We start from the raw sequence: 27,962 nt of genomic DNA, 5'->3' as shown, positions 1-27,962 counted from the left end.
ACGACGGACCACATGATAGCAGTCAAATACTATCCATGCATTTTTACGCTATATTGTCATTGTGAATTTACATGTGAATGCAAATGTAACCTGGTCTTATAAATAGCCTTGTGCGTGCTATTAAAAGGCAGAGAAAAGTAGCATAGGCCGTGTGGAGGGTTGGGGGGTTGCAGCGAATCAGCGCTGCAGACACTGCAGAGCGCTCCGGCTGTCACCTCCCCTCCGTCCAGCTGTCATCTGACAGCGGCACACATGAACCTCAGCGCCGCTGCTGCTGCAGACGGAGCTGGTCACCCGCGCATCCGAACACCCGCTCCCCGGCGTCTTCATTCAAACGGGGGCAGCAACATGTCAGGATACAGCCGAGTCTCTGAGGACTGAAGCGTAGGAGGAGAGCCGCGCCGCGAACGCTCGCTGACGTTTAGTTAGCCCGCAGGCTAGTGGCAGCTAGCTGCCGAGCGGAGTTCTGCTTTGTGCCGTCAGCTCGCTAGCGAAGCGAAGGTCGGAGGGACTCACGTTAGCTGATAGTGCGGAGCGGGTGCAGTTCGCCATTCAGCCCCATTAAGGTGTCACTTGAATGGTTTGCTTTGATGCTGTGCGACATTTTGTTTTGCTCGTGTCACCCCGCCTCACGTTTTTACCGTTTCATGCGTTTATTAATTTAACGAAATTTAACGGTTGATGTTTGCCCAGCTAGCTAGCTAGCTAATCGGCTATGCTAACGCCAGCTCAGTGAGAGCTCGCTCGCGGGGGTGCGGAGAGCTCCAGGCGGGTCAAGCGGGAGAGGTGACTTGTGATGTGGGCTGAGGGAAGCGGCGGTCTGTCAGGAGAAGGACAGCAGCAGCATTAACTCAAACACGTTGTGTGTGTTTCTCATTCGAATCATCGTCGAGGTTGAGGGGCCATAGCGTCTGTCAAGCTGAGTGCGGGGCGTTGGATGAAGGAGGAAAGAATCGGGGCACTTTGATTTGCGAGCAGGCTAAATGAACAGTGTCGGTGTCGCTGCATCGTGAACCGGTGGCCACCGCGCCAGCTTGAAGGGGGGGGTTCAAGTCCAGATTATCGCACAGACTGCATCAACCAGCCAGTTTGCTTTAAGATGGCTTCGGCGATCAGCATTGCCGCATCCATTGCGAGCAAGACGAAGACCAAGAAGAAGCACTTCGTCGCCCAGAAAGTGAAGCTCTTCCGTGCCAGCGACCCTCTGCTCAGCGTGGTCATGTGGGGAGTCAACCACTCGGTGAGTCATCTAATCCGCATACTGCGATTCACAGTTATGTCCCCCATCATCCCTTTTTTGGGATGTGCCACATGAAACGTTAGCTACTTGCTGTCATCTGTCAGCTGATTGACAAGCCCTGCTTGACATCTGTCCAGCTGTTCGGCCTCGGTGCTCTCATTATAAATGTGTGATTGGCTGCAAGAGTGCTGGACTCGTACAGTAAATCATCAGCAGTGTTTTTTTTTTTTTTTTTTGGTCAGCTTTTTATACAGTAACAACTCCCATGATATTAGTGTTGCCTGATGTGTGTGTGCGTGTGTGTACGTAAAGTGAACTCTCTTTTTTTTGGCTTCCTGTTGTGCACATGCAGTATAAGCTGCCGGGGCTATGTGTCATGAGAGAGCAGATCTTCCCATGCAAGACAGCTTATCTCTGCTCCCTGCTCTCTTTCTCTTCCCTTTGCTGAATATTTGCGCTGGGCCAATGCTCATATGTAGGAGAGAGGGAGAGCAAACTTGGCAGGCGGTGTGTTAAACATTTTTTTAACAAATGTTTAACACACATTATTATAACACACTAATAGATGATGCTCGATCAATGGACTCGGGCTGTATTATTAATCTCTGGGGCCCTCAGTTCATTCGCTCTTGCACTCTCCTTCATCCTTTCTTCAGTAAAAGCCAGGCTGTTTACTGAAGGATTTATCTGATGCTTTAATTTGAAGAGAAGTGCTTTTGAATATATAAACATGGGAAAGCAGATGAAAGTGGGCAGCAGCCTTCAGTAAAAACCTCTGCTTTTAAAAATGCGTTTGAAATTGTTCCTGTGGCCTATTAGTGTAAACGATGACAACATTACAGTTCACGTGACAGAGAAAAGTATTGGCCCTTAGATACGTGGTGCTTCTCCGCTTTCTTGCTCTTTGTGCATGTCTGTCTGTGGTTGCCCTCCTAGACTTTGTTACATGTGGCAGTGGTCAACACACATGAAAGAGCACATCCAGAAGTGGCCTCTTTAGCAAATTAGGAATTAATTAAATTTGAAACATATAATAATCTGACTAGAGACCCACTTGCCCATTAATATATATTTGCTATTAAGTTAATGGGTCACATTTGATGTGGTTGACTTATAAACACAGAATGAATCTTTCCAACTAGCTGGCCACAGTAAACATCACCACAAAAGCTTACATTTCTGTAACCATATATACCACGTCTGACATGCTTTTTTTATACAGTTAATTTTTTGGCCAAACGATAATGATGCTAAACTGCATCATTTCTTTTCGGTTTGTTTGAAAAAAGCAAACCATTTTTGCTCTGATGGTTTGGCCCAAATTTCTCTATGTTGCTTTGAAAATTCAGATACAGTAATGGCTTCTGCGATCAATTTAACAGTGTTAAGAATTATGATTGGATGGAGCTGGTATGTTTTGTTTAAACCCATATCTCTATTTAAGGTAAAGGAATCCAAGGGTCTTTCATGGATATCAGTGTGAAAGATGCTTAAAGGTTCAAACAGAGGCAGTTGATGGATTACACAGCGTCTAGATGACCTAATGTATATGAGGCCAAGACGATTTAGGGCCGAATCTGAATCTAAGCTGTAGTCTGTGATGGATTACAGTCACCTGGTTGTTGTGTTAAGCCTGGGGGGGGGGGGGGTAAAGCAAGGTACACACCAGGTTTGCCTCTATGCAGTATTTAGTCAATTCATTTTAACTTTTTAAATGTCACTCAAATGCAGGTGAAAGCTGAAGATTGATATCAGTTTAACGCTCATCTGAGGAAACTCAAATCCTTCCTTGAAGAGACCCAAAGTGAAACTGACAGTGCTGGTTCTGTTCCAGAAGTAAGAAAACAAGAAAAAATGGCCCTGAAACAAACATTAACCATTTTCCATACACCTTTGTCATTCTCGAGCTAAATGTCACTGCCCGACAGAACAGTCCATGAGCGAGTTCAGAGGTCACGGCAAGCTCCGACATGTCTGTAATAACAGCAGAACAGAGACAGAATGTTTCTACACAGCTGAGATTTCAACCAGAGAGTTGAACTGACTTTAGAGGAGAGCATTTATGATTCATGAATTTCAACGAAACCAAATCTAGATGACGTTATCCTGTTCTGATTGTAGTTTGTTTTCACGGGAGCTTTTTTCAATTTAAAGTTAACATTTAACTCCTCCTAAATGTTTCTTAGAGCAACAGCTATAGCAGATATACATCTGTCCAAACCCCAGGATTACATTCAGTTATTCAGAAAGGCTGTGGAAAGAACGCTGACAATGTTTCATGAAGAACGAACTTAAAACAAATTCAGATTTAAATTGATTACCATCATTTAGATCATCTATCTGTGTCCATGCATGTCCAACAGAGTAATGTGTGCAATCTAGGGTCATATCACAAACGTCCTCAGTCTTATTCATGTGTCTCCGAACTATGAAGCCACTGACTCGCAACCATACAAATCTACACGTTTGGAGGATCTACATGTTCAAACTGTTCTCCAGGATTGCACAACAGAGCAGGGCTGCCGCCAGCACATCTCCTTTTTTTTTATCCCTTAGGCTACCTCCCCTGCTGTTTTTCTCGTCACTTGATAAGCTACTCGGTTTCTCATACCATTGGGCAAAATAAAATTGACATCCCCTTGCCAGGTCACTACTTGGAGCCACTCTGTTTCAGCCAAATTTGTACAGTTCAAATGTACAAAGCATGGAGTTGGCTAATCTAATCCACCCATATCTACAAATGTCGGTGTGGCCCCTCAGTAGATGTCTGTGTGCAGCCTAAAATTGGTGACCTCATGGACTGTACACATTACAAGTGCGGTAATTGACCGCGGAGATCTGGGGAGCCTTAGGCACTACCTCTACCGGTTGAATGAAGCAAATATGTTTTCTATGATGAGTGATATGGAATATGTTGTCTTGACATTTTAATTGCATGACAAAGTGTGTGCTTTGCTGAAAATAGCCTTCTGTGACAGGTTGCCCATTTTGAGTTGAATCCTTATACATTGACATTTTACTTGCGTCCCTCACAGCCTAAATAGGTTACACAGCTCATCTTTTACATAAATGGATTTAGGCCAAAGCTAAAAAGTTTTTTTTTTCTAGGTGGAAATCTCAATTTCTAACACCACTGAAGCTTAGAGGTTTGCAAATCTCAAATCTGAAGAGAGTCTGATCAATCTCAAACTAATCACAAAAGCATTTGCTGGTTTTTAATCTGCACGACATCAAAAAATAGTTCTTATAGTTATATCTTTTTCTTTACAGATGAACGATTCGGTTGTATGAAGTTGATAAAAGAAGGTCTACGTCTACATTTGAGTAATTCACACAAATCTTTGAGGTGTCGAAATGTACTTCTGGAGTAGAAACATGTCAGAATATGTTCCAATGCCCACTTTTGTGTAGATTTATCACCAGTTGAAAAAAGCTGCATTGTCCTAGTCTGAGGCAAGTCCTGTTTAATCATAGCTTTGAGTATACCTGCTCCCAAACTGCTGCTGCACGTACCCTGCTCTTGTCCTTTGTTAAGACAACAAATAATGTTGATGATACCCTGTTGTTTCTTATTATCACAGGCCTAAAGATACGGAAAGTTTTTGCCCTTGGTTTTAAAGCAATGTGCTACTAAAGTGACATAAAGATTTTTATATATTTCACTAATATTGGAGGATCATTCACAGTTTTCGTGTCATCCTGTCCATGCTGCTCACTTTCATCCCACGCCCGTCTCTGTCCCCTTTCTTTGCTCTGTCCCACCTCTCTGTCTGATTCCAAGTAGCTGAGTCTGGTTCTGTGGATTGCATAAGATGGGGTTTTTCTATAAATATCTGTAGGAGTGACGTACAGCTCATGTGTGTGATGATTATGGGTGAGGAAAGCAGAGTCTTACATCCTGGCACCCTCAGGCAGTGGCAGATAGAGGAGCTTCTGGAAGTGACTTGTGGTTTGTTCCAGTGCATGAACCTCCAAACAAAAGATGATCTTCTGTGTTCGCTCCTGCAGTGATGCAGACATACTGTATATGCATGCACATTGTGCCATAAAGTATCCTAAGCCTGTTTGTTGCACAGTCAGTCTAAGCTACTATATCCTTTAATAGCTGGCCTTTCATAGCGCGGACTTTACAAATGACTCGCTGAGCTGTGTGTGTGTGTGTGTGTGTGTGTGTGTGTGTGTGTGTGTGTGTGTGTGTGTGTGTGTGTGTGTGTGTGTGTGTGTGTGTGTGTGTGTGTGTGTGTGTGTGTGTGTGTGTGTGTGTGTGTGTGTGTGTGTGTGTGTGTGTGTGTGTGTGTGTGTGTGCGCACATGTTGATTACAGCTATGTGTGTGTACATGTTGATTACAGCTATAATGTTACATATTTCCACCTGAGTCATTTTTCATCCACTGTTTCAACATGGATAGACGTGTGACTGTTACAAAACAAATAAACTCTTTATGAGATGCTGACATTGTCCTCAAAATGTTCTGTAACCATTTTCCCCTTCAACATACAGATTCTGCTGTGTGGACTTTGTATATCGGCCGATACAGAGAACATATGCAATAACTTATAAAAGCTATTTTTATAGCTGCATGCTGCTAGACCTGTTTTGGAAATTATGACTACTATCATTTTTGTATGGCCTGGCTCAGGTTAAAACTTTTGAAAAGCAAATGCATACAAAGAATGAACGGCATAGAACTTCTGCTATTATCTAGTTTGATAGACAACTCGCCGTTTTACCTGTGGGACTTTCCAGCGTGAAATATTTATAAAGTGGTGACAAATTGTAGACTCTAGATTTGGTTTACAGTGTACAATTTGCTCGCACAAACACACAGATTCAGCATTCAATTAACCTTAACCACCTTTCCACTTTTATCGTTGGTGTGTTTGGCCGACCTTTCTTTGCTGTGGCTGTGAGCAGGTGGGTTGGGAGTTGGGGCTCATGCTGACACTGAAGTCGTCAAAGGTGTCGCATGGAAGGTTTGGTTCTTTTCTGAGGTCTGATCAATGTTTGTGGTTTAAACAAAAATATATACACAAGTTTTTTAAAGAAATGAATTAAATACATTCAGGTATTTTCAATAGTGTTAAGGTATTTACAGTCTCGGCTATTGTGGGACAGTGAAGAAGCCTCTGGGGAGACAGCCAAGATTTTGGGGCTTCCGTTGTAGACAGCGGCAATCCTGGCCAAGATTCTGTCATCAGTTTGCCGTACAGTGTTGACAATCTGAGTCGTTTCTTCTATCACACAAATCTCACTTTCTCAACATAAAACACAAATTGTGATGCTGTTTGTAGGGGTTTTATGTCCTGAAGACATTTTTGCTAATCTCTAGGATGCAGATACATTAAAAAGATTCTAGCTGATACATTTTAGTTAGCGTGTTCTGCCTCTTTTGCTCTTTACACCAACTAGTTACCTGCAGGCAGGTCAAGTCTGCTCAATCCTGATTTATCAAATTAGAAATGGAAACCAGAAGGCTTCCGGCCTCATCTCCAAATTATATTAATATGCCAAATCTGTTCATGGAGATTTAGGTATTTACAATTAAAATATACGTTTTGATCAGTTATTTAAATTATAATAATACTACTAATAAGGGCTATTCCATTTTGTTCAATGCATTCTCCTTTGTATTCATTTCTTTTTTTATGGACTAGTCAATGAATCCCTGACCCACGAACCCAGATATGTGTGTAATGCTGTGTTTTGGGCTTTCTTGTTTAAAAGGGCTTCTTGGTTCTGCCCTGCATGTCTTTATCTGGATATTGTTAAAACTTTGAATTGTCCTTGGATTCATAAGAGGTCAGATAATGATGTAATGGCCTCTGTAAGCAGTCAGTGAAAAGTCAAGTGCACGCTCAGTACAATCTACTGCGGCTATATGTGACCTTTAACGCTCACGTCTTACTGTTAAAAGGTATCTAATCTCTATTTAAGTGGGTGTATCTACACTGCGTATTATTATATTTGTGGTTTATCAATATCATGGTGTGGTCAGGAAGTATACCAGATATATGGATAACAGTAAGTTGATTAATGTTCACTTTTTTGTTGCATCTGAGTCATTCCTTAAAAAAGTACTTGGGAAAATATTCAATATGAGTAAACAAGCTGACGCTGTATAAACATACCACCAAAACAGCCGCATTGAATTGATTGCACACTGCAAGCCCACTTTCCTGTCTAATATATTTACACCCCTATGTATAAGTCAATTACATGATCAGTCAGACTTGCTTACACTTTAATTAGAGCCACTTACACTCTAATATCTTGTAAATAGGCTTAGAGGAAGAGCGTTGCAGAGCACCATTCAGTCTTGGAGTTGTTTCTTCAAAACATGTCCCATCACCCCCACATAATTGACGTCTTGACGCTTTAACATCTGGGTAATGGTATAATATGACTACAAATTTAAATACAAAGGACAATTAATTATGCTCTTCTCTCCCTCTTACTGGTATTTGCCTATTCAGATTTATTTTTGTACTGCTTGTCTTTTAAGAATTCTATTTATTTAAGCTAAAACCTGGTTTTAATTATTAAAATTGGCATTGGTCCAGACTTTCTTGTTGCCTTTAGGGCAAATTTCAAGAGCTGAAGGCAAAACTTATGTAAAAAAAATACTGGACGCAGGACCTGCTGTTATATTGGGCAACATCAGTGTCAAAACAGAGTCTATTCCAATTCTAAGTAAATCCAAATTGAAATGATTTGTTATGCTGGGCGCATTTCCTGTATGTGCAAATATACATGGCAATAAAAAGAATTCTGATTCTGATAGCATTGTGAACACATACTTTTAAGTGTGGAGCATAGAAATGATATACACCAGTGATATATAAGTAGACCATGCAAGTAACTGGTAATCGAATATGTGTTCGGCGTCATACCACGTACATACCAATATATACCACACCTTCTTATTGCACACATGCTCATGCTGAGATTATTTTATTTTTTATTATAATTAAACACTTTGGGATATTATATAAAATGTCAAAGCAGAGTAGAGTTCCTGTTATTGTCATCAATATTGGAAATTGCCCAGAACATGTGTCTTGATAATATTAGTAAGTGTGGATTCACTGCAGCACAGAACCTACTTGATCAATATCAAGATATTGTCTGATGATATTGATATTGATGGATTTGTGGCATAGTATGTGATCTTTAACTTTCACAAACGAAAGTACTTTACAAGGGGAACTTGATATAACAATAATGGCTTTTTACATGAGGAACATATTCGTGTTGTAGCTCTAAACTCCCTAGCTATTTTTATACTGTCCTATGTTATCAGAAATAGGAGAAGATAATACAGATGACAGTCTTAGGCTTCCTGTTCATTGGAAAATGTCTCCCTACAGGCCTTATATCCGAAAGGCGAGTCCTATTAGTCCTTTTTTTATTAGTTCTAGCTTTGGGGGCTGCTTACTTCCACTCTCGCTTGCACTTAAGAAATTACCCAATCCTCTGTAGTCTTAAAGTTGCTATAATCTTTGTGCTGTCAACACTATAAGTAGGTTGTCATTTACAAAGAGCAAGTCATCTGTCTGTAATTTTTCTGAGAGATAACACTATGACATGCTGCTGACAGAGCACGCTGTCTTCACCAACTTCCTGTCTAATGGAGCAACAGCTCACACTTGCTTCACTCTGGGCAGGAAAACCAGTCCTCGTCACCATGGAGACAAACAGGAAGTGGTGGTGCGAAATTTGTCTGCAAGTTTGATAGCTGCAGGAAGATAAGCAGATACGTTGGATGCGTCTGATTAAACAAAACTAACAGATAGAAAAATGGCATGACCTCAGCAGATTAAATAGCAGCAAATGTTATTTAATGTGGATTTGGTGCTCGAAGAGACAATTCAATTTACTGGATGAGATGCACGTCTAGGCACCATTAAAATATACAGAAGAAATGCAGGTATTTTTACTATTTTGACATGCATGCATTTGTCAATCCTCTCTATTGCTGTGAGTTGAATTAACATTCACGTATAGTGCCTTCACAGAGTGTGTATGTGCATGTGTGTACATACGTGTGTGTGTGTGCGTGTGCTTGCCATTGTCTGTGCCCTTGTGTGAAACACAGCTTTGTTGATTAGGCGACATCTCGCCACTGAGTACCCATAATGCAACTGGTCTATAGCATCACTGTGATGTCAGTGCCTTTCACACCAGGACACAAAAATATACTCAGATGTGATCTGTGGGCCTGTTCTGTCAGTTATGCTCTCCTCTCCAAATTTGTTGTGCTATTTTCCAGCTATAATTCATTTTATTGTGTCAAAAGTTTGTATTTCTTTGTATTTATCACAGAGGTTCCCTGTTGTTAATCCTATCAATGATGCACAGTGATGCCATGTTCTCATCTTCCTTCTCTGTCTCTTCCACGGCTTAAAAGCTTACATTAATCCTAAAGAATATGTAAAGTCCACAGATATTGGTTTGAATCGTAACTCTTACCTCTAGTAACACAATGTTACAGTGGTGTACACAAAGTAAACAAGCTTGAAACGCTGCTCTGATCAGTGGATCCATGTTTGCTGAGCTGAAGTTGAAACAGAGTACGAAGGCAGATCATTGGACAAGCTTTTGTTTAACCTGACGTGTAAGCAAGTTTTTTACTTGCATTGTATTCACTTAATTAAAAAAAGATTTAAACAATTTCATGAATCTAAGTGTTACTGTTTATATCTACTTGATCTTACAGCTTCTCAAATTGATATATATATATATATATATATATATATATATATATCCATGCATGGCACAATCACTTCATTTAGAGCTAAAGTTTCAGTATAAATTATAGCACAAAAGTCCATAAGACACCAACTCTGCAAGTGAACGGATCAGTCAGAAATCTGGGACCAGTTCACACAAACAACATCTGAGCTAAACTCCCTCCACAGGTTTCCACTGGCCCACTCTTATTTTTATGCAATACATGGGATAGAATGAAATTACCAGCAAGACTACTTAATTACCACAGAACTGGTGGAACAGTGGAATCTTTGACAGTTTTGCTTCCCTCCGTGAAGATGATAGTATGTTGTGTTAAAAATAGCATCAATCCTGTCCTGTACTCTAAGCACTCTTTTTGCTGGCAGCCTCCAAGTAAAGCAGATTGAGCTGGCTCTCTTTGAAATCACAACCAATTTAACACACTCATTACCCAAGACAGGGGCTGGCAGCAAGGTTCCAGTTTGGTGACTAAAGTGGTTAGCTGAAAATCTTCTGTCAGACAAACCTTTAATATGCCAGACTAGTGTTGAACATTGGTTTGGCATAAGCCGGCTGTGCACTTCCTATTGAAAGACTTGATTAACACAATATGTTGACATTGGACCGTAGGAAAACCATGAGCATACAATCCATGGACAGTTTGAAGAGGTGGATTGATTGTTAATTTGGTTGGGAGATCAATGCCGTAATTGAATTTGAATTCCCAGTCACTATGGGAAACAAATCCTCTATTAAAGTTGTATTGAAAACATAATATCCGTCTCTCATCGTCTGTCCTGTATTTTCTATTTTTGGAGACATTCTTACAGATATCGTTAATGATTTCCACAATGGACAATGACGGTAATAATTATTGGACAACAAGTTCTCTTGAAAGTAACAGCCCTAATAGATGATCCTCAATATTTGTTTTCGGAGTGTGGCAGACGTTAGCAGTGCTGGAAAGAGCGATTAGTTGCACAATAAAATAAAGGATAGCGAATAATGTGAAATTATATATTATTATATATATTATTATTATTGTAATTTTTTATATTGCACAGCTAATTGTGACTACTGTAAAGAGATACACATCTATTGTGTGCGTAATACAGTAAATCAGAGTTTTTGTTTGAGTTTCTGCAGTACACCTGCAGTACAAATGTGATTGGTGGAATGACAAGTTATTAATAGACTGAAGCAACCTGCCAGCCTCGCTGCCTGGAGCCAACAGCGACTACGTGAGCGCACACACCCATTATGTGTATCAAGCTGTGCCTGACTCATAACAAATGTCAGGTCTATGTATTACAGCCATGTGATGCATGGTCAGCTCCAAATGGAAACTCCTGCAATGCACCTTATGTGTCTTGAAGTCCCACTGTTAATTCATTGTATTCAGTTTATTCACTGTTGTCATTGGTATTATTCAAATATGACCTAAGATGTTGTAAAACTCTAGTGGTCATTTTCCTAACACTGCCTAAAATGTCCGGATTTGTTGTGACTGATTTGAGTATTGTATTGATGTGTGCGCCATGATTTTAAAATAATAATAATAATAATAATCAACATAAAGAGAATCACTGATTATATCTGCTCTTGAATACTCTCAAACAAGTGAGACACAGTGTGTGTGTAATATGTGTCAATAATGGCCTGGAATCAAAACTTAACCTTTATATTTTGTCATCATATGGCTCAGGCTCTGCTGCTCCATTTACAGGGAGTCCTCTCACTGTTGATCCCCCTGATCTTCAAATTTTGAAGAATTTTTTTTTACCTGAGGGCCCCAAGGCTATTAGATTCCTAAGCTCTATCATTTTAATGTGATGTGATTTCAATAAGGTCTTCCTGGATAAATCACTGATCGCTCCCTCGTTCCTTTTTGTGTTTTCTTCTGCACAGATAAATGAGTTAAGCCATGTTCAGATTCCCATCATGCTCATGCCAGACGACTTCAAGGCCTATTCCAAGATCAAAGTGGACAACCACCTCTTCAACAAGTAAGCTCTTTTTGTCACTCTGTTTCACAATACATAGGAAACTGTAAAATGTGTTTGTCCACAGCATCTCTCAAAAATGTCACTTGTGATGTCTTGATTTCTTCTGTGTGCGCGCTCAGGGAGAACATGCCCAGCCATTTCAAGTTCAAGGAGTACTGCCCTCTGGTGTTCCGAAACCTCAGGGAGAGGTTTGGCATCGATGATCAGGATTTCTTGGTACGTCACAAAGACAGACAAGCAACATCACTGCCTCTTCTTGGTCAGATTTCGAGTTTCTTTTTGTCACCTTGTAATAAACAATTGGTGTCAATTGTCATACAATCACATACATTTTCTGTACCAAAAAAACTCAACCATCGGGTACTGCTAATACATAAACACTTGTAACCGTTCCAACATTTTATTTGATCAGAGTCTTAACTTAGAAAATGTTGCTCGCGTTGCTCTTTTTCCTTTCCCTCTTTTGTTTTAGCCCACTCCTTGCCTTCCTTTCCTTTTTCCACTCTTTCCTACTAAATCCCTGTTTCCCAGTGCAGCCAGTGAGTTGGCAGTACTTGGAGGTCATTGTGTCCCAGTTCAGTGCAGCTGTCCTTCTCACATGTTTACATCAGTGTTCGGCTGGCTGAAGAGAGTGGGCAGTCGGGGTGTTAAGACAGCGGCCGGTGCTCGAGATTGCTGTGACATTCTCGACATTAAACCACTTTATTACACAAGGCTCTAGTCACATTGTGGTCAAAGGTTATATTTGTTTGTCCATTTTGTGACCTTGCTCTAAAACCAGCAGTATTTCTAATTACACTGATAATATTCCTCATTACAGCCAATGGGCGCCACCAGCTGCAAGACTGCTCTTATGACAATATGCACCACTGACCTTTAGTTTTAATGAGATGCAACCATATTTATATTTTCACCTCATGTTATAATAAATGTATGGCAGAGATTTCTTTGTTTGTTGCTTTTCATCTCTGCCAGCCTCAGGCACAGGGCCTCTTAAACATTTTCAGCCCGTGACAACAGCACTTCAGTGTTTCACCAGCATCTCTGGACTATAGGTGGATGTCTCCAATTTTATGTTTTTAGGAAACCTCCAGAAACAGGACTGAAACTAATTTTGGGGTCTGAACAAGTACAAGTATGTACCCTCAAAGGTTATTTCTCACTTTGCAAATACAAGCAATTAATGCTAAGGGTTGACGAGGGGAAGGGGGAGATAAGGGCAGAGGACATCGGGAATTCTTGAAGAATGAGGCATTGAGCCAGTGGTGTTGGATCATGTTACTTTTGAGCTCCAAAGTCTGGGCAGCAGCTGTTTGCGTCTGTGTGAAGCTTTGGATTGGCGGTGGGCACAGGGGTCAGAATTCCATATGTTTAGAGGGGAGACACAAAGAAGCAACGACAAGCTGCAGTGTGAGCTTTATCCAAATTACATTGCAGGAGCAGCTCTGTTAACCATTCACCAAATTAAATCATGTAATTTCACCATTAGTTATTTAATATTAGAGACCAATCTTGGTTTGGACAGAAGAAATGTGCATTGAGTGAGACAGACCATTAATATAAACTAAATTACAAATACATAAAAAATGCATGAGGTCAAAAAGTGATTGAAGACTAAAGTGATATTTCAGTGTGTACTTACTTCCTTATTTAACTAGTTATTGTTTCCTTTCAGAACTCACTGACACGTAGTGCTCCCTTGAACAGTGAGGCCCAGGGACGGAGCGGGGCCCGCTTCCACACTTCTTATGACAAACGCTACGTCATCAAGACCATCAGCAGCGAGGATGTGGCAGAAATGCATAACATTCTTAAGAAATACCATCAGGTGATTACAATCCATGTTATATTAATAAATATAGAAATGCAACTCTTGATTCTTCCATAAAATATGTTTTGTGTGTCTTAGTAAAACTCAAAATGCTAAATAGAATTTGACTATATTAAATCGAGTCTCTTAGGGGGAACCACATGACTGTGACATTATTTGACTGTCATTATCTGAAGGTAGTTACACAAAATAGGATTATGGGATCCACACAGAGAGTTTTGATATCCACCCGTATCCTAAAAATGTACAATTTGACTCTCAAGTTGGAGTAAATGGCAAAAAGTGTCAGGTTACAGATTTGTGATATTTTCAGGGACTCCAAGCTCATGTAGTAGTTCCTCTTTTGTCTGTTTATCACCTTAAAGTTGATCACGTGAATGATAATCCATGCTCTCCTTTACTAGTTCATTGTGGAGTGCCATGGCAACACGCTTCTGCCTCAGTTTCTGGGGATGTACCGGCTCACAGTGGATGGAGATGAGACCTACATGATTGTCACACGCAATGTTTTCTCCCATCGACTCTCTGTCTACAAGAAATATGATCTCAAGGTAGGAGGAGAGAACATATCAAGAAAAGAAGAGTTATAGAAAATATTTAAATGGTTTAATGTATTTCTGTTTGTTTATTTAGATTTTCTACTACTCATTCGATTGATTTTAAACTTCACAGCTTTTTTGATTTGTGATTGTTGAGAAATGTGATTTATATATCGTAGATAACTTATAGGAACTACGCAACCATCAAACTGATGTGTCATGACTTTCACTGATTGTGGACTGTGTCATAGGACCAGAGACGTTATAGAGAGAGAGCTTAGCCTCTTCAAGAATTCTGGAATAAAAAGTCTGTAATGGTAAAGATGGAGGTTACGTGACACATGTCCTACACCTGTCGAAACAGCCAATTGCCTACAAATCAGGGAAACATAAAAAGTGCATAGTTGAGGTCATCCAATCCACTTCAAACTTAGCTGGTGACATTTTTAAGACGTTTGAATGATGCTCTCAGGAAAGTTAGGCCCGGCAATCACCCTCTACCAGTACTTTGAGAAAAATAATCAAAATCTGATGTATAGGTGCACCGCACCTGCCCTTTGTCATCCCCCACTCTGACAAAACAATATAAATGTGAGAAAAAAGTCATTTTTCGTTGCTTTACAGGAAAATATTTTATTAAAGCATGTAAGTTATGTCAGAATTTGTAATAGTTGGTCAACTGAAGTTTGGTTGTATGTTTAACCTTAAAGAAATTAGTCAATGAATGTTCTTAAACAGGTTGTAGACAGACAACCTGTCTCAGAGCAGAGTAAAGCCATTTTAAGCCATGTTGCGCCTCGCCTGCCTAATTGGCTGAGCTTCTGTGTTCAGGCATGCACAAGGGTTCTGAGTATCTGCAAGAATGAGTGTAAGAAGGGGGGTGAGGGAAAGGACTGAGGCGAGACTTTCCAGTGCCCTGAGTTACAACTATAATGGAGAGTAATTTCCTTTCTTTCTTTTATCTAGGGTTCTACCGTGGCAAGAGAGGCCAGCGACAAGGAGAAGGTACAGGCACCTGTCGTGAGCAAGGATCCACTACTATACATACTTAACACAAGTTAAACATGGGCGTAACTTTTTAGTGTATGCTTCAAACAGGCAATAATACAATACTACTACCACTAATAAAGCAAAGTGCGCCAAACTAAAAGTAACAGTTAGAAACGTCATCAACTTACAGATAAATCAGGAGAAATATGTCAACACAAACCGCCAGCATGTTTTGAAAGTGTGTCTGGAATAATTTAGGCGCTCGTTCCTCATCTTTCTCTCAGAACTGAGAGTATCAATCCGCACCAACACCACAGCGTTGCATGTAAATACGTTAACCACTTTTTCTAATTATTACCTTGTGCACCCAGTTAAACTAATGTATCTCCACCTGTATTTTATTGTGGTGAAGTAAATTTTAAAAAACAGGACATTTAATAACACTGTCATTTGAGCACATCAGCCTCTTGCTCACTGGACAGCTGGTTCAGATGGAATCGACTGTGAGTTCCCAAGAGGAACACTTATGTACCGTCGATGCCATTTTTCATTTAAGGAACAAGGGGCGGTCCAATAGTGTTCAGTGACTGGGGCACATCGTTTTAAATGTACACTGAACACGAAACTTAATTGAACCACTGATATAACATTTAGGAAATGAGTCACTTATTGTGCTTGAAAAGCCAGGTGGACGATTCGAGAACGAGAGAGAGATCAAACTGTTTCCAGTGGTTTCAATGACCAACACAGCTTCAAACAGTTTCCGGCTTACTGTCATCACCCAAATGGACCAACTAACACAACTTTGGTATCAGCTTTTTATTTTCCCCCTTTGGGTGGGGATGACAGTAGCAAAATATCCATCTTCTTCAGTTAGCACCTACTTCATCACCCCATTCCCTTCTAGTCCCTGCACGCTATTTGTTTCTTTGATTTGCTTCATCCCCTCTAACCTCGCTTCTGCTGTGCCATCAGTTCCCCTGCTTGCTATCTTTGTGTTAAAGATTGTGGGTTGTGTGTGTTTGCGTGTGTCCACGAGTGAGTTGGCTTTATTCAATCAGATTTGGTCCCATGATTGAGGAGTTCTGTGTATGATGTCTTTTCTTTGTGTGTGTGTGTATGTGAGATATGCATAAGGAAGAGAGGGACATATTGCTGTTGGTATGTGCGGTTGTTTTGAGTTTGTGGCTCTTGTACTGAGTCACCCGAATTACCGCTAAAAACGAAGAATCAAAAAATCTAGAAATTTCATGAGTTTATAATAAGAATGGATATTTTGTCAGATACGACAATATAACTTTTAGATAATTGTGCGAAGAAAGTCGTTGAAAGAGTCCTTGAACACTGTGACAATGTTCTTTTAGACCTGTTAGCTTTGCGTTATTGTAAGGGAATGGTTGTCCAGAGATCTATTTTCTTTGTTGCATGTCTCCACGCGTTGCTCTGCAAAAGACTGTCTTACCATGAAAACGTTTTCCCCCCCCGTTTCTTTTTCTATATTATTGTTCCATAGTTATGACCCAGAGGGTTTTGAACTTTCCACTAGATTTGACAGGGGCTTGATCGCAGGGCACCGTGCAGTGAGGCATGGCAGACTTCAGGGAATCTCCAACGAAGTTCTAGCCTCCTGTACATGGAAGAAGAAACAAAACATGAGGGTTAAAACAGATGAGTGGAAACATAAAGCAGCTGAGGATTTCACACACATGTGAGCATACATCGGGACTTGTCTGCAGCTCAGCTGTGTGTGAAACACCATTTATAGTCGAGAAAAATATATCAGAAGCAACAGGATAGGTTTTGCCAAGCAAACATGAACACAGGTTTTATTTTTTAAGAATCACAGATTAATACTGTGCTTTACCTTCAATTCAATCCAGCCAATAACATTAAAGCTGATATGATAATTACCACCATGGATGAAGCCTTTACTGTTTGTACCTACACTCAAAATACATTAGGTGATCAAATACTCCTGAACGTGCACACGGTGACACCCGACTAACGACAGATCTCAGAGAGACCACTAAGCCCCGGACATGAAAGAAAGAATCTGACACATGCAGTTGCCCCAAGTGCTCGGTGGCTATGCCTAAATGTGTCTTGTTCACAGAGTCCTCCTGTTGTTGAGCTGCGGTACGGGGACATTACACTCATACAACCTGCAGCTGGCCACTGAAATAAATAAGCGGTTTTATTGTGCCAAATGAAAGCGGGGAAATAATGTGATTTGTTCAGAAGCCACAGTGTATGTGTAAGAATTGTATCTCACACACACGGACACAAACAACAAGCATGGCAGAGCTCTCTCCTGACTGCATGACTGTCTCCCTCTCATGCATGTATCTGCATGGTATATGATGTTTTTCTGCATCTTTTTTGAAGTTTCATGAGTTTCGAACACATGCCGACGTGTATGATCACCAGCCCCCCCTCCCCAGATCCGTTGCACGTCTTGGACATGTTCTGTTCTACCCACATAAACATGTTTTTTTTTTTTTTTATAAAATCCTTTTTGCCGTTCTTGTAGCTGCTGCCTCAAGTGTGGCAACATGTTCATTTTATTTACTCTCATATTATTTTAACAACAGGCCAAAATAGGTAAATTGGTCATATTTATGCCCATAAAAATCAAAAGAGATTATTTTATTTGTGTCAAAAAGCTGTTCATGACCCATTTAGGAAGCTGACCCCCAATTTAGCATTTAGGTGATTTGTGTGTTTGCAGTATTTTTATTCATCTATTTTGTGACAGAAGCATATTGCTGCCATGTCAGGAAAAATACAATTTTATAATTTAATAATGTGAAAAGTTCCTACCGTTATAACCAGGTATATTCATGTTTTTGCGACATACAAGCTTTATATATTGGAATTTATCACATTAAAACGTGAAACATTTCCGCTTATAATGTGACAAGTACATGTGTCGTAACAACGTGAAATATCTTCCTATAGCTATAAACCTTTCACATAAATCTTGATATTTATTTGCTTTTTAAAATGTTGTGGCAGCAATATATTTCTGCGGTGGAGGTTGTGTTTGTATTTTATGAAACAGCTGCTGGTCTTTGATTTGTGAAACACCACCTGTGTCTCTGCTCAGTAGCCTGTATTGTTGTTTTTGTTTACTCTCCTCTCTCTCCTCACACCAGCGCCGGCTGGTATCTCCGTTGGGGGCACATCGCTTTAATGTGTTGGTATGACTGAGTGTGACGTGCCTTGATATTTATTATTAGCCACTTATCTAGTTTTTTAAGCTCGTAGAAATAGTCACACAGCTGAATAGATGTTCGGCAGAATATAAGCTCCCATAGTGCAAATTAGTTTACAGTTTTTTCCCCTTGCTTTGCTTATTTCCAGCTCGTAGTGTCCTCAGAGTACAAGACTGATTCCTTTCTCTCCACGTCATGATACCAGTGTAGGCAGACCAGAGATAAACGTCCACAAAATACAGCTCATACATTTGAACTTTTAGTTATAATTTTTAGAGGCTTTAGGAATTTTAGACTTTGAAATCCTATTGATAGATAAGATAATATAATTACAAAAACCACTGCATTTTCTTGACATTGCTATTGTGAAAATGTCTAAGAATTTAAAAAAAATCGGTACTGCTCATAGGGATCTTTCGCGTTGAGGCCCTTTCCAACCCTCTATCAATTTGGAAACAAAAAACAAACAAAAAATTGTGTTCTGTTACATTTTAAACACTTTGCCTTTACTTCCAACTTCCTTCCTCCCTTCCTCTCTCCTTTCTTCTCTCCTCTCCTCTCCTCTACCCCTACCGTCCCTCCCTCGCTGACCCCTCTTCCAGCAGCCGCCCCAACCAGAGGATGCGCCCCCGCGGCCCAAATCTGGTAACGTTCAGCAAAGGCTGCAAACACTGCGGATTGCCACGCGCTTTTACTGCGCCATGAAACACGTAAGAGATGTAAGAAAACCAGGGCTCATATACCAGGCATGATCTATTAAACCAATATCTCTTTATTGATATTTATTTGTACGGCCGAGAATTTTTTGTTTTCTCGTTTTCGCACTCTTCATCCATTTACAGTCACCATTTGCTCAACTTGTCACAAAGTTCATCTTTAGTTTGGCCGGTTCTATTTTTGTTCCCACCATTCACTCAACGACACATGTATCTGAAACCCTGGAGAGCAAGAAGTGAAAGAGTAAGGTGGCGGAACTGATGGGGGGGGGGACTGCACGGTCAAAAGAACAACCAGGAATCAGTGAAGGAAGATACTCGCACAAAGATAAAGACGAATAATGCTTGAAGTTCTTTCTTTATGTATTTAAGATGTTTTATCGTACAACTTGATGAGCAGATGATTTAATTAACAGAACTGTGTGCAAAATACAGCTGTCATCGAAACAGGAGAGACATTTTAATTTGTCTTCTTATCCAACAAAGAACATTTAATGAAGAGTTTGAAGTAAAAAAAAACAAGTGTATATCCTTAAAGCAACACTAGGCGCCCTGAGCGATTAAGTGGTTTTCATGTAGAGAATAAACAAAGGCTATCAATGTCTTGAGCTGAGCTCCGACTGTTTAGTCCGAGTCACTGAATTGAAACAAAACTCACTGGTTGATGTTACCCACCTTCCCCGGCTTCCTGAACGAGAAGAGCTGCTGGTGTACCGTATACGCCCAACGTCTTATTTCCCAAAAGTTTTTTTCTTTTCTTTTCTTTTCTTTATGTCTTCTAAGTCAAAGTCAATTTAAGCTGCGTCAGTTCCACACTTCTCACAGGAGATGGTACCTGCTCATCAGTTACTTAGAGCAGGGCTCCAAGGTGAGGAGTGGCAGGGAAAGCAGCAAGAACTGTTTGCCTGTCAGCTGATGGGAGACACGAATTGAAAATAGTTTTCTTTCTGAACTGGGGGAGGATTTCACCTGTCACACAGCTCTGCACAGGCGCAACCCACTCTCCTCTTCTGCTTCTCTCTATATACATAAATATATATATATATATATATATATTTCTCTTCCTCAACTTAGTACCTAAATGTAGTGCACCACTCCCGGAGGTGAGACACCTACAGCCTAACAAGCAGAGTCCAATTCATGACTGGAAGTAAGCACATGACATAATAAACCAGTTAGAACGACTGTAAAGAAGAAAAGACAATAAAAATGGAAATGTCGCACGGCGGATGATTGTGCGAGTGTCAGTCGAGGTGACAGACGTTGAAAAATGCTTTCAGGTCAAGGTTTGCTCTTTGCAGTAAAACCGACTCTGCGTCCTCGTTTACTTTTTCTATATTCAGTCTAGTCAGTCGTTCGTGCCATATTAATTGCAAATTGGAGGTCTGTGTCTGTGTATATATATTTCTATCTATATATGTGCTGAAATCTCCTATTTTAATGTGAGATGTATTTGTGTGTTCATCTGTGTAAAGTTGTTTTCTGTATGTGTGTGTGTCGCTGTGTGCTCATTGTATTGCTGTTTATGTGTCGCTGCTCTTTTCCTGCTGCCATAGAAACTCTGTAGTAGCTCAACCGCTGCTGTCGCTGCCCTGTTACCTCATTTCCTGCTCTCTTTTTCCTCAGTGACTGAGAACTAGGCCCTGTTTCCCCCCCCCCTCACATAACAGCTTCTTCCCTCTACAGGCTGCTAGCAGTGTTGCAGCAGCCTGGTTCAGAAGAGGGTTAGTCCCAGTAGGTAGACACCTAAATAGGAAACGGCTTTGCTCTAGTTGTAGGGGAATACCTGTCAGTGATATGCTGGCTTTGTAGAGCAATAAGAGTTTTTATTAGCTGCAAAATCACAATCTGATTTCTGATAAAATCCAGACGTATAAAGGGAGAATATACTCTGCATCGAACCGGAGAGAAAGTGGATGCTCCTCGGTGTCCAGCCCGGTGCCAATAAGGACGTCTCATGGCTTTGAGTTGGACATCTTCTGTTTTTTTTTGTCTTGGCACAAAGTGTATGGATCTACAAGATGCAAAACAAATCTTTAAACCCCTGCCCATTGTAATTTTAACAATATTAAAACAATGCAAATCAGTGCATCGGATGGATCTGTGCCCTGCTGTGAGCATGCTGCATGCTGGTTGATACAGTCAAATCATTTGGCTTGAAAAGAGGTCGGCCGTAGTTTGGACAGAACTGCCTGTACTCTGTTGGCCAACTCATGCTAACCAGTAATATTTTGTGTTTGGCTCAATCAGACAGGCTTATCTAACAAACCACAGGCTCAAAGCCTCGTTCATGTTATCTGGGTATTTCAACATGCAGGATTGTCTTTATCAGGAGGATGAATTTAAACACACTGTTGTATGTGACTCATTACTAGGATCCGAATTAATCTTTGTTATCTTGCATATTGAAATACCCTCCGATTAACAATGTTAAACAAGGTGATATGTTATCTTTTATTAATAACATTTACAGTTTAGGAAAATGTAATTTCTTTAAGTATTCTGGGGAAAAAGGATGAAGGACACTGATGCTGATATTACGGCTTTAAGAAGATATTTCCATGTGAAATATTGAAATATATTTAAGGATTCAAACTGATTGGAGGAGCTGACACAAAAATTGACACTTGACTTTAAGCACCAGAATTCTTCTCTAATTTTTGCCCAGCTCTACTTGCTACAGTGCCGTACCTCTCAGTTTCTTGTGGTGTGGTCTTGACTGTTTTCTGTTTTTATTTGGACGATACTAATGGGCAGGCCAAGGAGCTGCCCACCTACAAGGACAATGACTTCATCAACGATGGGCAGAAAATCAGCATTGACGACGAGAACAAGAAAATGTTCCTGGAGAAGCTCAGGAAAGACGTGGAGGTAAGTGTCAACAATTAGATATGGATAAAAATACGGATTTCTGCTCACTAAGTGAAAACTGCTGTCTCTCAGTTTAGGAATCCATGGTGCACTAATGCATTCGTCAGCAGCTTCTGATGAATTTAATTTAGCACGACAGCAATCTTTTTAAAGGAGACATAAGGGTGTTTCAGCTTTTTCCTCGACTGTGTTATATATGTGTATGTATGGTTTTAAGTAAAAGTTCTGCAAAGTTAAAAAGCCCAAAGTTTGCATTAAAAGGAGGTCTACCTCAGAAACCACTGATCGTGAAGGTTCTGAAACACCTTGACGACAGATCGGCTGATTCTGGTGCCACATGACATCATAAATTCATAATGACCCACATTTGCATAATGCACGCCAAGAGGCTAGTCTGACTCACCCCCTAACAAAGCCAGGTAACACCAGTGCATAGGCCGATATTTCATACACATGCTGGAACAATTTGACCAATCAAAACAGAGTGGGCTGGCTGTCCAATCAGAGCAAATATTTACATAACATGTCTCCTTTAAATATTTTATGGCTGCAAATCTTTAAAGCTTTAAGTCCCAACATCCCACGGTGTCTTCGCTTCCCTTTTTATCAATGTATTTCCTCCCTCTCTTTCTGCGCTCTTTCCAATTACCCTCCTTTTTTACTCTTGGCTGTCCATGCTCCTCATCTTCACACTTGCTCATATTTCCACTAACTTCATCCATCGTCCCCCAGTTCCTGGCCCAGCTGAAGCTCATGGACTACAGTCTGCTGGTGGGGATCCACGACGTGGAGCGATCCGAGCAGGAGGAGGTGGAGAGCGAGGACAACGAGGCAGACGAGGAGGGAGAGAGTGACGGAGGGGGCATTGGGACGCCCCCTGACAGCCCCAGCAACACCCTGGACAGCAACAAGCCTCTGTCACCTGGAGAGTTTGATCCCACCATCGATGTCTATGCCATCAAAAGCAATGATAGTGAGTAGTTAACTGCAATCTCAGGCTTGAAGCACAATGTTAAATGCAATCCTCTCAATGCACAATGAGAGCTCCCCCTACTGGGTGTTGTGGATCTCCTTCTAGTTATCAGACCATATAGTACCAGATTTATTTACCAGGCAGTGCTGTACAAATTCCCATTCCCATTCATGATGCATTTGTTTTAAACTTCAGGTGCTCCCAAGAAGGAGGTTTACTTCATGGCTATCATAGACATCCTGCAGCATTATGATGCCAAGAAGAAAGCTGCCCATGCCGCCAAGACTGTCAAACACGGGGTGTGTAGCTGCCTACAAGGACAATTCAAACTCTTCTTTTCAAAAGACAAAACAAAAAAGATCTATAAACGTACATTGTCTAAATGTAATTTGTGTGTGTCCCTCCGCAGGCCGGGGCCGAGATCTCCACCGTGAACCCGGAGCAGTACTCCAAGAGGTTTTATGATTTCATCACCACTATCCTGTCATAGCCTCCAGGAGCCTACGGGGTCACAGAGGCACACTGGGTGGGGGAAAGGGAGGACAAGTGGGGAGCAGGGCCGAGAAGAAAAGAGAAAAATTAAACCCACGAAGAGTCTGAATTAACAAAGTGCTGTGATGGCTTTGTATCGCTCTCCCTCACTCGTTCTGGTCATCCCTCCCTCTTTGTTTCTCTCTTTCAGTGGGGGTGCTTCGCTCTGCAGCTAAAAACAACATCATTCGTTTACATTTAACCTCTTCCTCTGAGTTTTGTTCATGTGTTACTTTGGATGATAAGTGTGTTAAAAGCAAGTGTTCAAGTCATTACGTTTTTTTTATTTGTTTTGTCTGAGGTTGTTTATGTGGGAATATGGCTGATTTTTTTATTGCCTCTAACATAACATCCAGCACCCTGAATTTTTTTTTAATATATAAATATGTTGATGTTTATATTCGTCTTTTCCTTTATGAATGCAGGGGTCAGAATTTGGCTCAAGGTTCCTCTTGCAGAGAGAAAGCTTGAGAATGATGTAAAAAAATACAAAAACAAGGACGTTGAGGTTGCGACTCGTCTAATGCAAATTGATTTCAGGAAGTAGGAAGCAGTCTTCCAATAGGCCAACAGCCAGACCCCCACCCATATGCTGTACGAGTTCTTAGCCTAACAAATTATCCTGTTTTGGTTCCTCCTCCATCGCCCGTCCTTTAAACGCGTCCCCTTCCCTTGACGTCCCGTCGTGTGTACAGATAATGAATTGAACTTCTGGGTTATCCCCTCGCGACAAACTCAAACAAACATCCACCGTCGAGACAAATTCACTCGTTGCAATAAATGATGATATGTGTTTCCTAGTCGCACCTCTGCGTCGCTCAGTGTTTGGTCCCTTTTGTTGTGATTGTTGCAGTTATTGATAACAACTGAGGTAAGACATGCATCTGTGTCATTTTCTCTGAATACGTTGGTCATTGTTTGTTAAGTCACGGTTTCGGTTCCCTCGGCGGGGAATGACTCAGAAGTTTCTTGTGGCCGTCTAAGAGTGAGTCGCTAGTCGTTCTTTCTTTCTCACAGTTTCAGGTTGAAACATCAGCAGCCCTCAACTTTCTGTTGCCATCAGCACCTTATGAGTAAAATCAAAAAAGAAATAAAGTTGCACTTTTATGTTGTTAGAGGTTAGGAGCTCTTGTTCTGTTACATGTGCTGCAACAAAGAGGAAAAGGAACTCAGCTCTCTTAGGTTTGAATTTTTGTAGCCTGATTTTTAAATCCTGTCTCCTCCATCGGTTCTTACCAACTGGTACAACTCACAGGGATTGTTTGGGAAGAATTCACAGCAATGCTTAAAAAAAAAAAAAAACAGAAATCATTTCTGTTAACACGTCGTTTGCAAGCAAATCTCTCCAATCTGTAATCTGTGGTGATGTCGTGGCAGGTGTTTGGGAGCAGGCGACAGTGAGACTGCATTCAGGACAAACAGAGGAAAGTTTACCTCCAGCATCGTACCAGCACACACCCAGTGGTGGCGAGCCGTGTGTGTGTGTGTCAGTGTTCAGACGTTGTACAGGAGTGATAACGAACAGAGAGGAGGGAGGTTCAGAAGAGCAGCTGCAGATGTAAAGCTATGTTAAGACACTCTCCTCTCTAACCTCAGCTGTGAGTCTGTTACTCGTGTCGTCTGTGTCATCATTGTTGAATTTTTTTTTTAAAGGTGGTTTATCTGTGTTTGAATTTGGCAGTTATGAATTGATGTGGTAGTAATTTTTTTGAGTTTGAGGTTGTTTTTTTTTTTGTATATTTTGCACAAGAGGAAAGGAACCAAACGTTACAAATCTGATCCCATTTAGTCTATACGGTCTTAACAAGGGAAATGCAATATACTTGTGTGTAAGTGAGAAAAGTTGTTGTGCGCGTGACGTTGTGTATCACCTCTCGATAACCAACTAAAACAAGTTAACGTCGTCCTCCTTGACTTATTCTTACCCATGCAAAAGCTTCCATTGCAATATGTTTGCTTAGATATCATAGAATATATTCACAATTATATTTTTACATTGGATTTTAGTCATGAAATATAGTTGTATTTAAAAAAATAAAATAAAAAAAACAAGGAGCCACATGTGGGAATGAATGATGGTGCTGTGGTAAATGAAGAATGATAGTGCTTGAATTTATACAATGTTTAGTGTAGATGTACTTTTAAAAGAAAAGTCATAAAAAAAGTGCATGTCACAGGACTAAGTTTCCTTCGCCCTCTCGTCCGTGTCGTCAGCTGTTCAGGTTCCCGTGCGTCTCCACGTTATAACCATATTTGTGATCTGTGTTCAGCGTAAATTGGTCCCTTGTCATGCTTTAAATAACTGGTTCTCATTGTATACACTGTGCAAGATGTGTGCCTTTATACTCCAAAATGATTTAATTTTATATTTTCTAATCTTTTTTTTAAACAAAAGGTAAACGTTTTTTTTAATAATAGGGTGTTTTATTTTGACGTACCATTACTTCCGACTTATTTTCAACCGTGTCCCCACTTCAATTTCCCGTCTATCGTGTGTTTTCAGTTCGTTCACGTCCGTTAAACAAAACCATCCTAATGATTGTGTTTTAACCGACAAGTGAATCGCTGTCTTACATTTGAAGACGGTGGATCCGTTTGGACATTCTGATAATTCAGAGGCGTCGTCTTCCTTCTCCTCAGACTGGAGCTGGCGTGCGCTGAAGTGAATCCCTTCTCCGTTCACACTGCTCCTGCCTTTATAGAGAGCGTTTTGTCTGTGTGTGTGGAAGTGCATTGTGGAGTACGTGATTGTGTTGTGTCACACGGACTGGCGGCTTTTGTGCCCGTCAGCATCTTCCTCCCACTTCCCCTGCAGATGCAATCACATTTTAGGAATGTGATCGTTTTTATTCAAAAGTGTTTGTCCAAAGTTTCACTTTGTTTTCGATGTCCAACTTCCATTCACATCCTCTTGCTCCTTTACCTCCGTCTGTGTGTGTGTAACCCGGATCCCCGCTTGTTGTCAGGGGAGAGGATCTGCTGATATCTCATCCTGAGTCAGTGGTCGATGTTTCTATGCTCCGTCACTATTAATGGGTTGTTTTCTTGTTTTATTGTTCATGGGTCGTGTCATAAAGGAAAACTCTGACTCTGCTTTGCTCTGTTTGGCCCTGGAGGCTTCCTGTAGTCAAACATCAGCAAATGTAGAAAACAGAGCAGTGCATGCTGGGAGAGTGTTGTTGTTTTTATTTTCCGTTTTGTGTGTTGTTTTTTTTTACAAAGTAACAACTCTGGATTTCACATAACAAAGACAAAACCAGACTTTAACTGATGCAAATTAAAGACAATTATAATCCACGTGCCCTGCTGCTGTACAAGTCCTCGCTTTCATGGCGTCTCTCATGAACAAACTCCTTCACTCATTAACCAGTTGACCTGCTGCCAGCTTTAACTTGCCAAAAACAAAAAAAAGCATCTTTCAGCAATCACAACCACCCGACATGAGCTTGAAGAACATTGTGTTTTTTTCGTGTAATGTGTCTGTTTGAAATTATTTGTTCTTTTCCAACTGGGAGATGGTGCAACGCTGAAAATGCCCAGAGTTCTCCATTGAGTGTAAAGGGAAGAATTAAAATGAAAAAATGCACATGACTGGAGGCCGGGCACAATCTGCAGAGCTGGAGAAATGTCCTTTTGGCTTTAAAAAAAAACTCATAAATCCTATTGGATTATAGGTAAAAATTCTCAGAAATGGTCAAAACACAAGAGACCAGGAAATCTTCGCCTGCAGAAAGTGCTTTGACCTCACAACAGCCCCAAGTCCTTTTAGACTATACTTCTAAAAGACTCAAGCATTAGTGTGTGTGCGTGTGTGTGTATTGCTGTCTGACAGTGGTTGGTGAGAGTTCCCTTTCAGTGGCAGAAAAGCCAAAATGATGTTGTATGTTTTATTGTTCTACACATTTAATGATAATAATACACTCCATTCCATAGGCCTTCACTCAAACCAATTAAAGCACTTGTTCTGCTTAACTCAACAGCTACCTTTGTCCTTTTTTGCTTTGTCCTTCTTTTTATACTTTAGTCTCTTAATTATTCCTTAAATGTTTAATTTTGTATTTATAATAGTTTAATTTTTTTACTCAGAAAATATACTGTATGGCTTAAAATAAGATGTAAATTGCCTCCTTTCGAGTTGATTTTGGATGTCAGGGCTTCCGGACACCTGGAGGACACCACACGAGCAGTATGGAGGCATGTTATATTTTTCTGTTGTTGAAATGGTGGTCACTAGTTACTTCAATTGTATCGGATTCTGCTCTAACAATGTTTACCCCTGAGATTACAGAAGCATTTTGTGTCATAATGAGCTTATAGTG

General features: G+C 40.6%; 1 protein-coding gene across 2 annotated transcripts; it reads left to right on the top strand.

The window, feature by feature from the left end:
- The first annotated feature begins 232 nt into the window (after positions 1–232).
- On the top strand, positions 233–27,615 carry pip4k2aa (phosphatidylinositol-5-phosphate 4-kinase, type II, alpha a). Of its 2 annotated transcripts, none has more exons than XM_053412030.1 (10): positions 233–1,240; positions 11,880–11,977; positions 12,097–12,193; positions 13,653–13,805; positions 14,213–14,359; positions 15,314–15,352; positions 22,026–22,139; positions 22,872–23,112; positions 23,308–23,411; positions 23,522–27,615. In XM_053412030.1, exons 1-10 carry the CDS (start codon positions 1,100–1,102, stop codon positions 23,600–23,602), a joined length of 1,215 nt encoding a protein of 404 aa, XP_053268005.1. In that variant the 5' UTR covers positions 233–1,099; the 3' UTR covers positions 23,603–27,615. The 2 variants fall into 2 exon arrangements, with proteins under 2 accessions (XP_053268005.1, XP_053268006.1); XM_053412031.1 differs by lacking the exon at positions 233–1,240 and adding an exon at positions 8,980–9,168.
- The last annotated feature ends 347 nt before the right edge of the window (positions 27,616–27,962 follow it).

Source organism: Pleuronectes platessa, chromosome 20 (genome assembly GCF_947347685.1).
Source record: "Pleuronectes platessa chromosome 20, fPlePla1.1, whole genome shotgun sequence".
Lineage (NCBI taxonomy): Eukaryota > Metazoa > Chordata > Actinopteri > Pleuronectiformes > Pleuronectidae > Pleuronectes > Pleuronectes platessa.
The sequence above is the reverse complement of the archived record's forward strand: the minus strand, read 5'-3'. Positions and strand labels throughout refer to the sequence as shown.

Coding starts and splice junctions, on each gene's coding strand:
- pip4k2aa (XM_053412030.1), top strand. CDS start 1,100: ATGGCTTCGGCGATCAGCATTGCCGCATCCATTGCGAGCAAGACGAAG. Junction 11,978..12,096: donor GACAACCACCTCTTCAACAA/GTAAGCTCTTTT, acceptor GTGCGCGCTCAG/GGAGAACATGCCCAGCCATT. Junction 22,140..22,871: donor AGCTCAGGAAAGACGTGGAG/GTAAGTGTCAAC, acceptor ATCGTCCCCCAG/TTCCTGGCCCAGCTGAAGCT.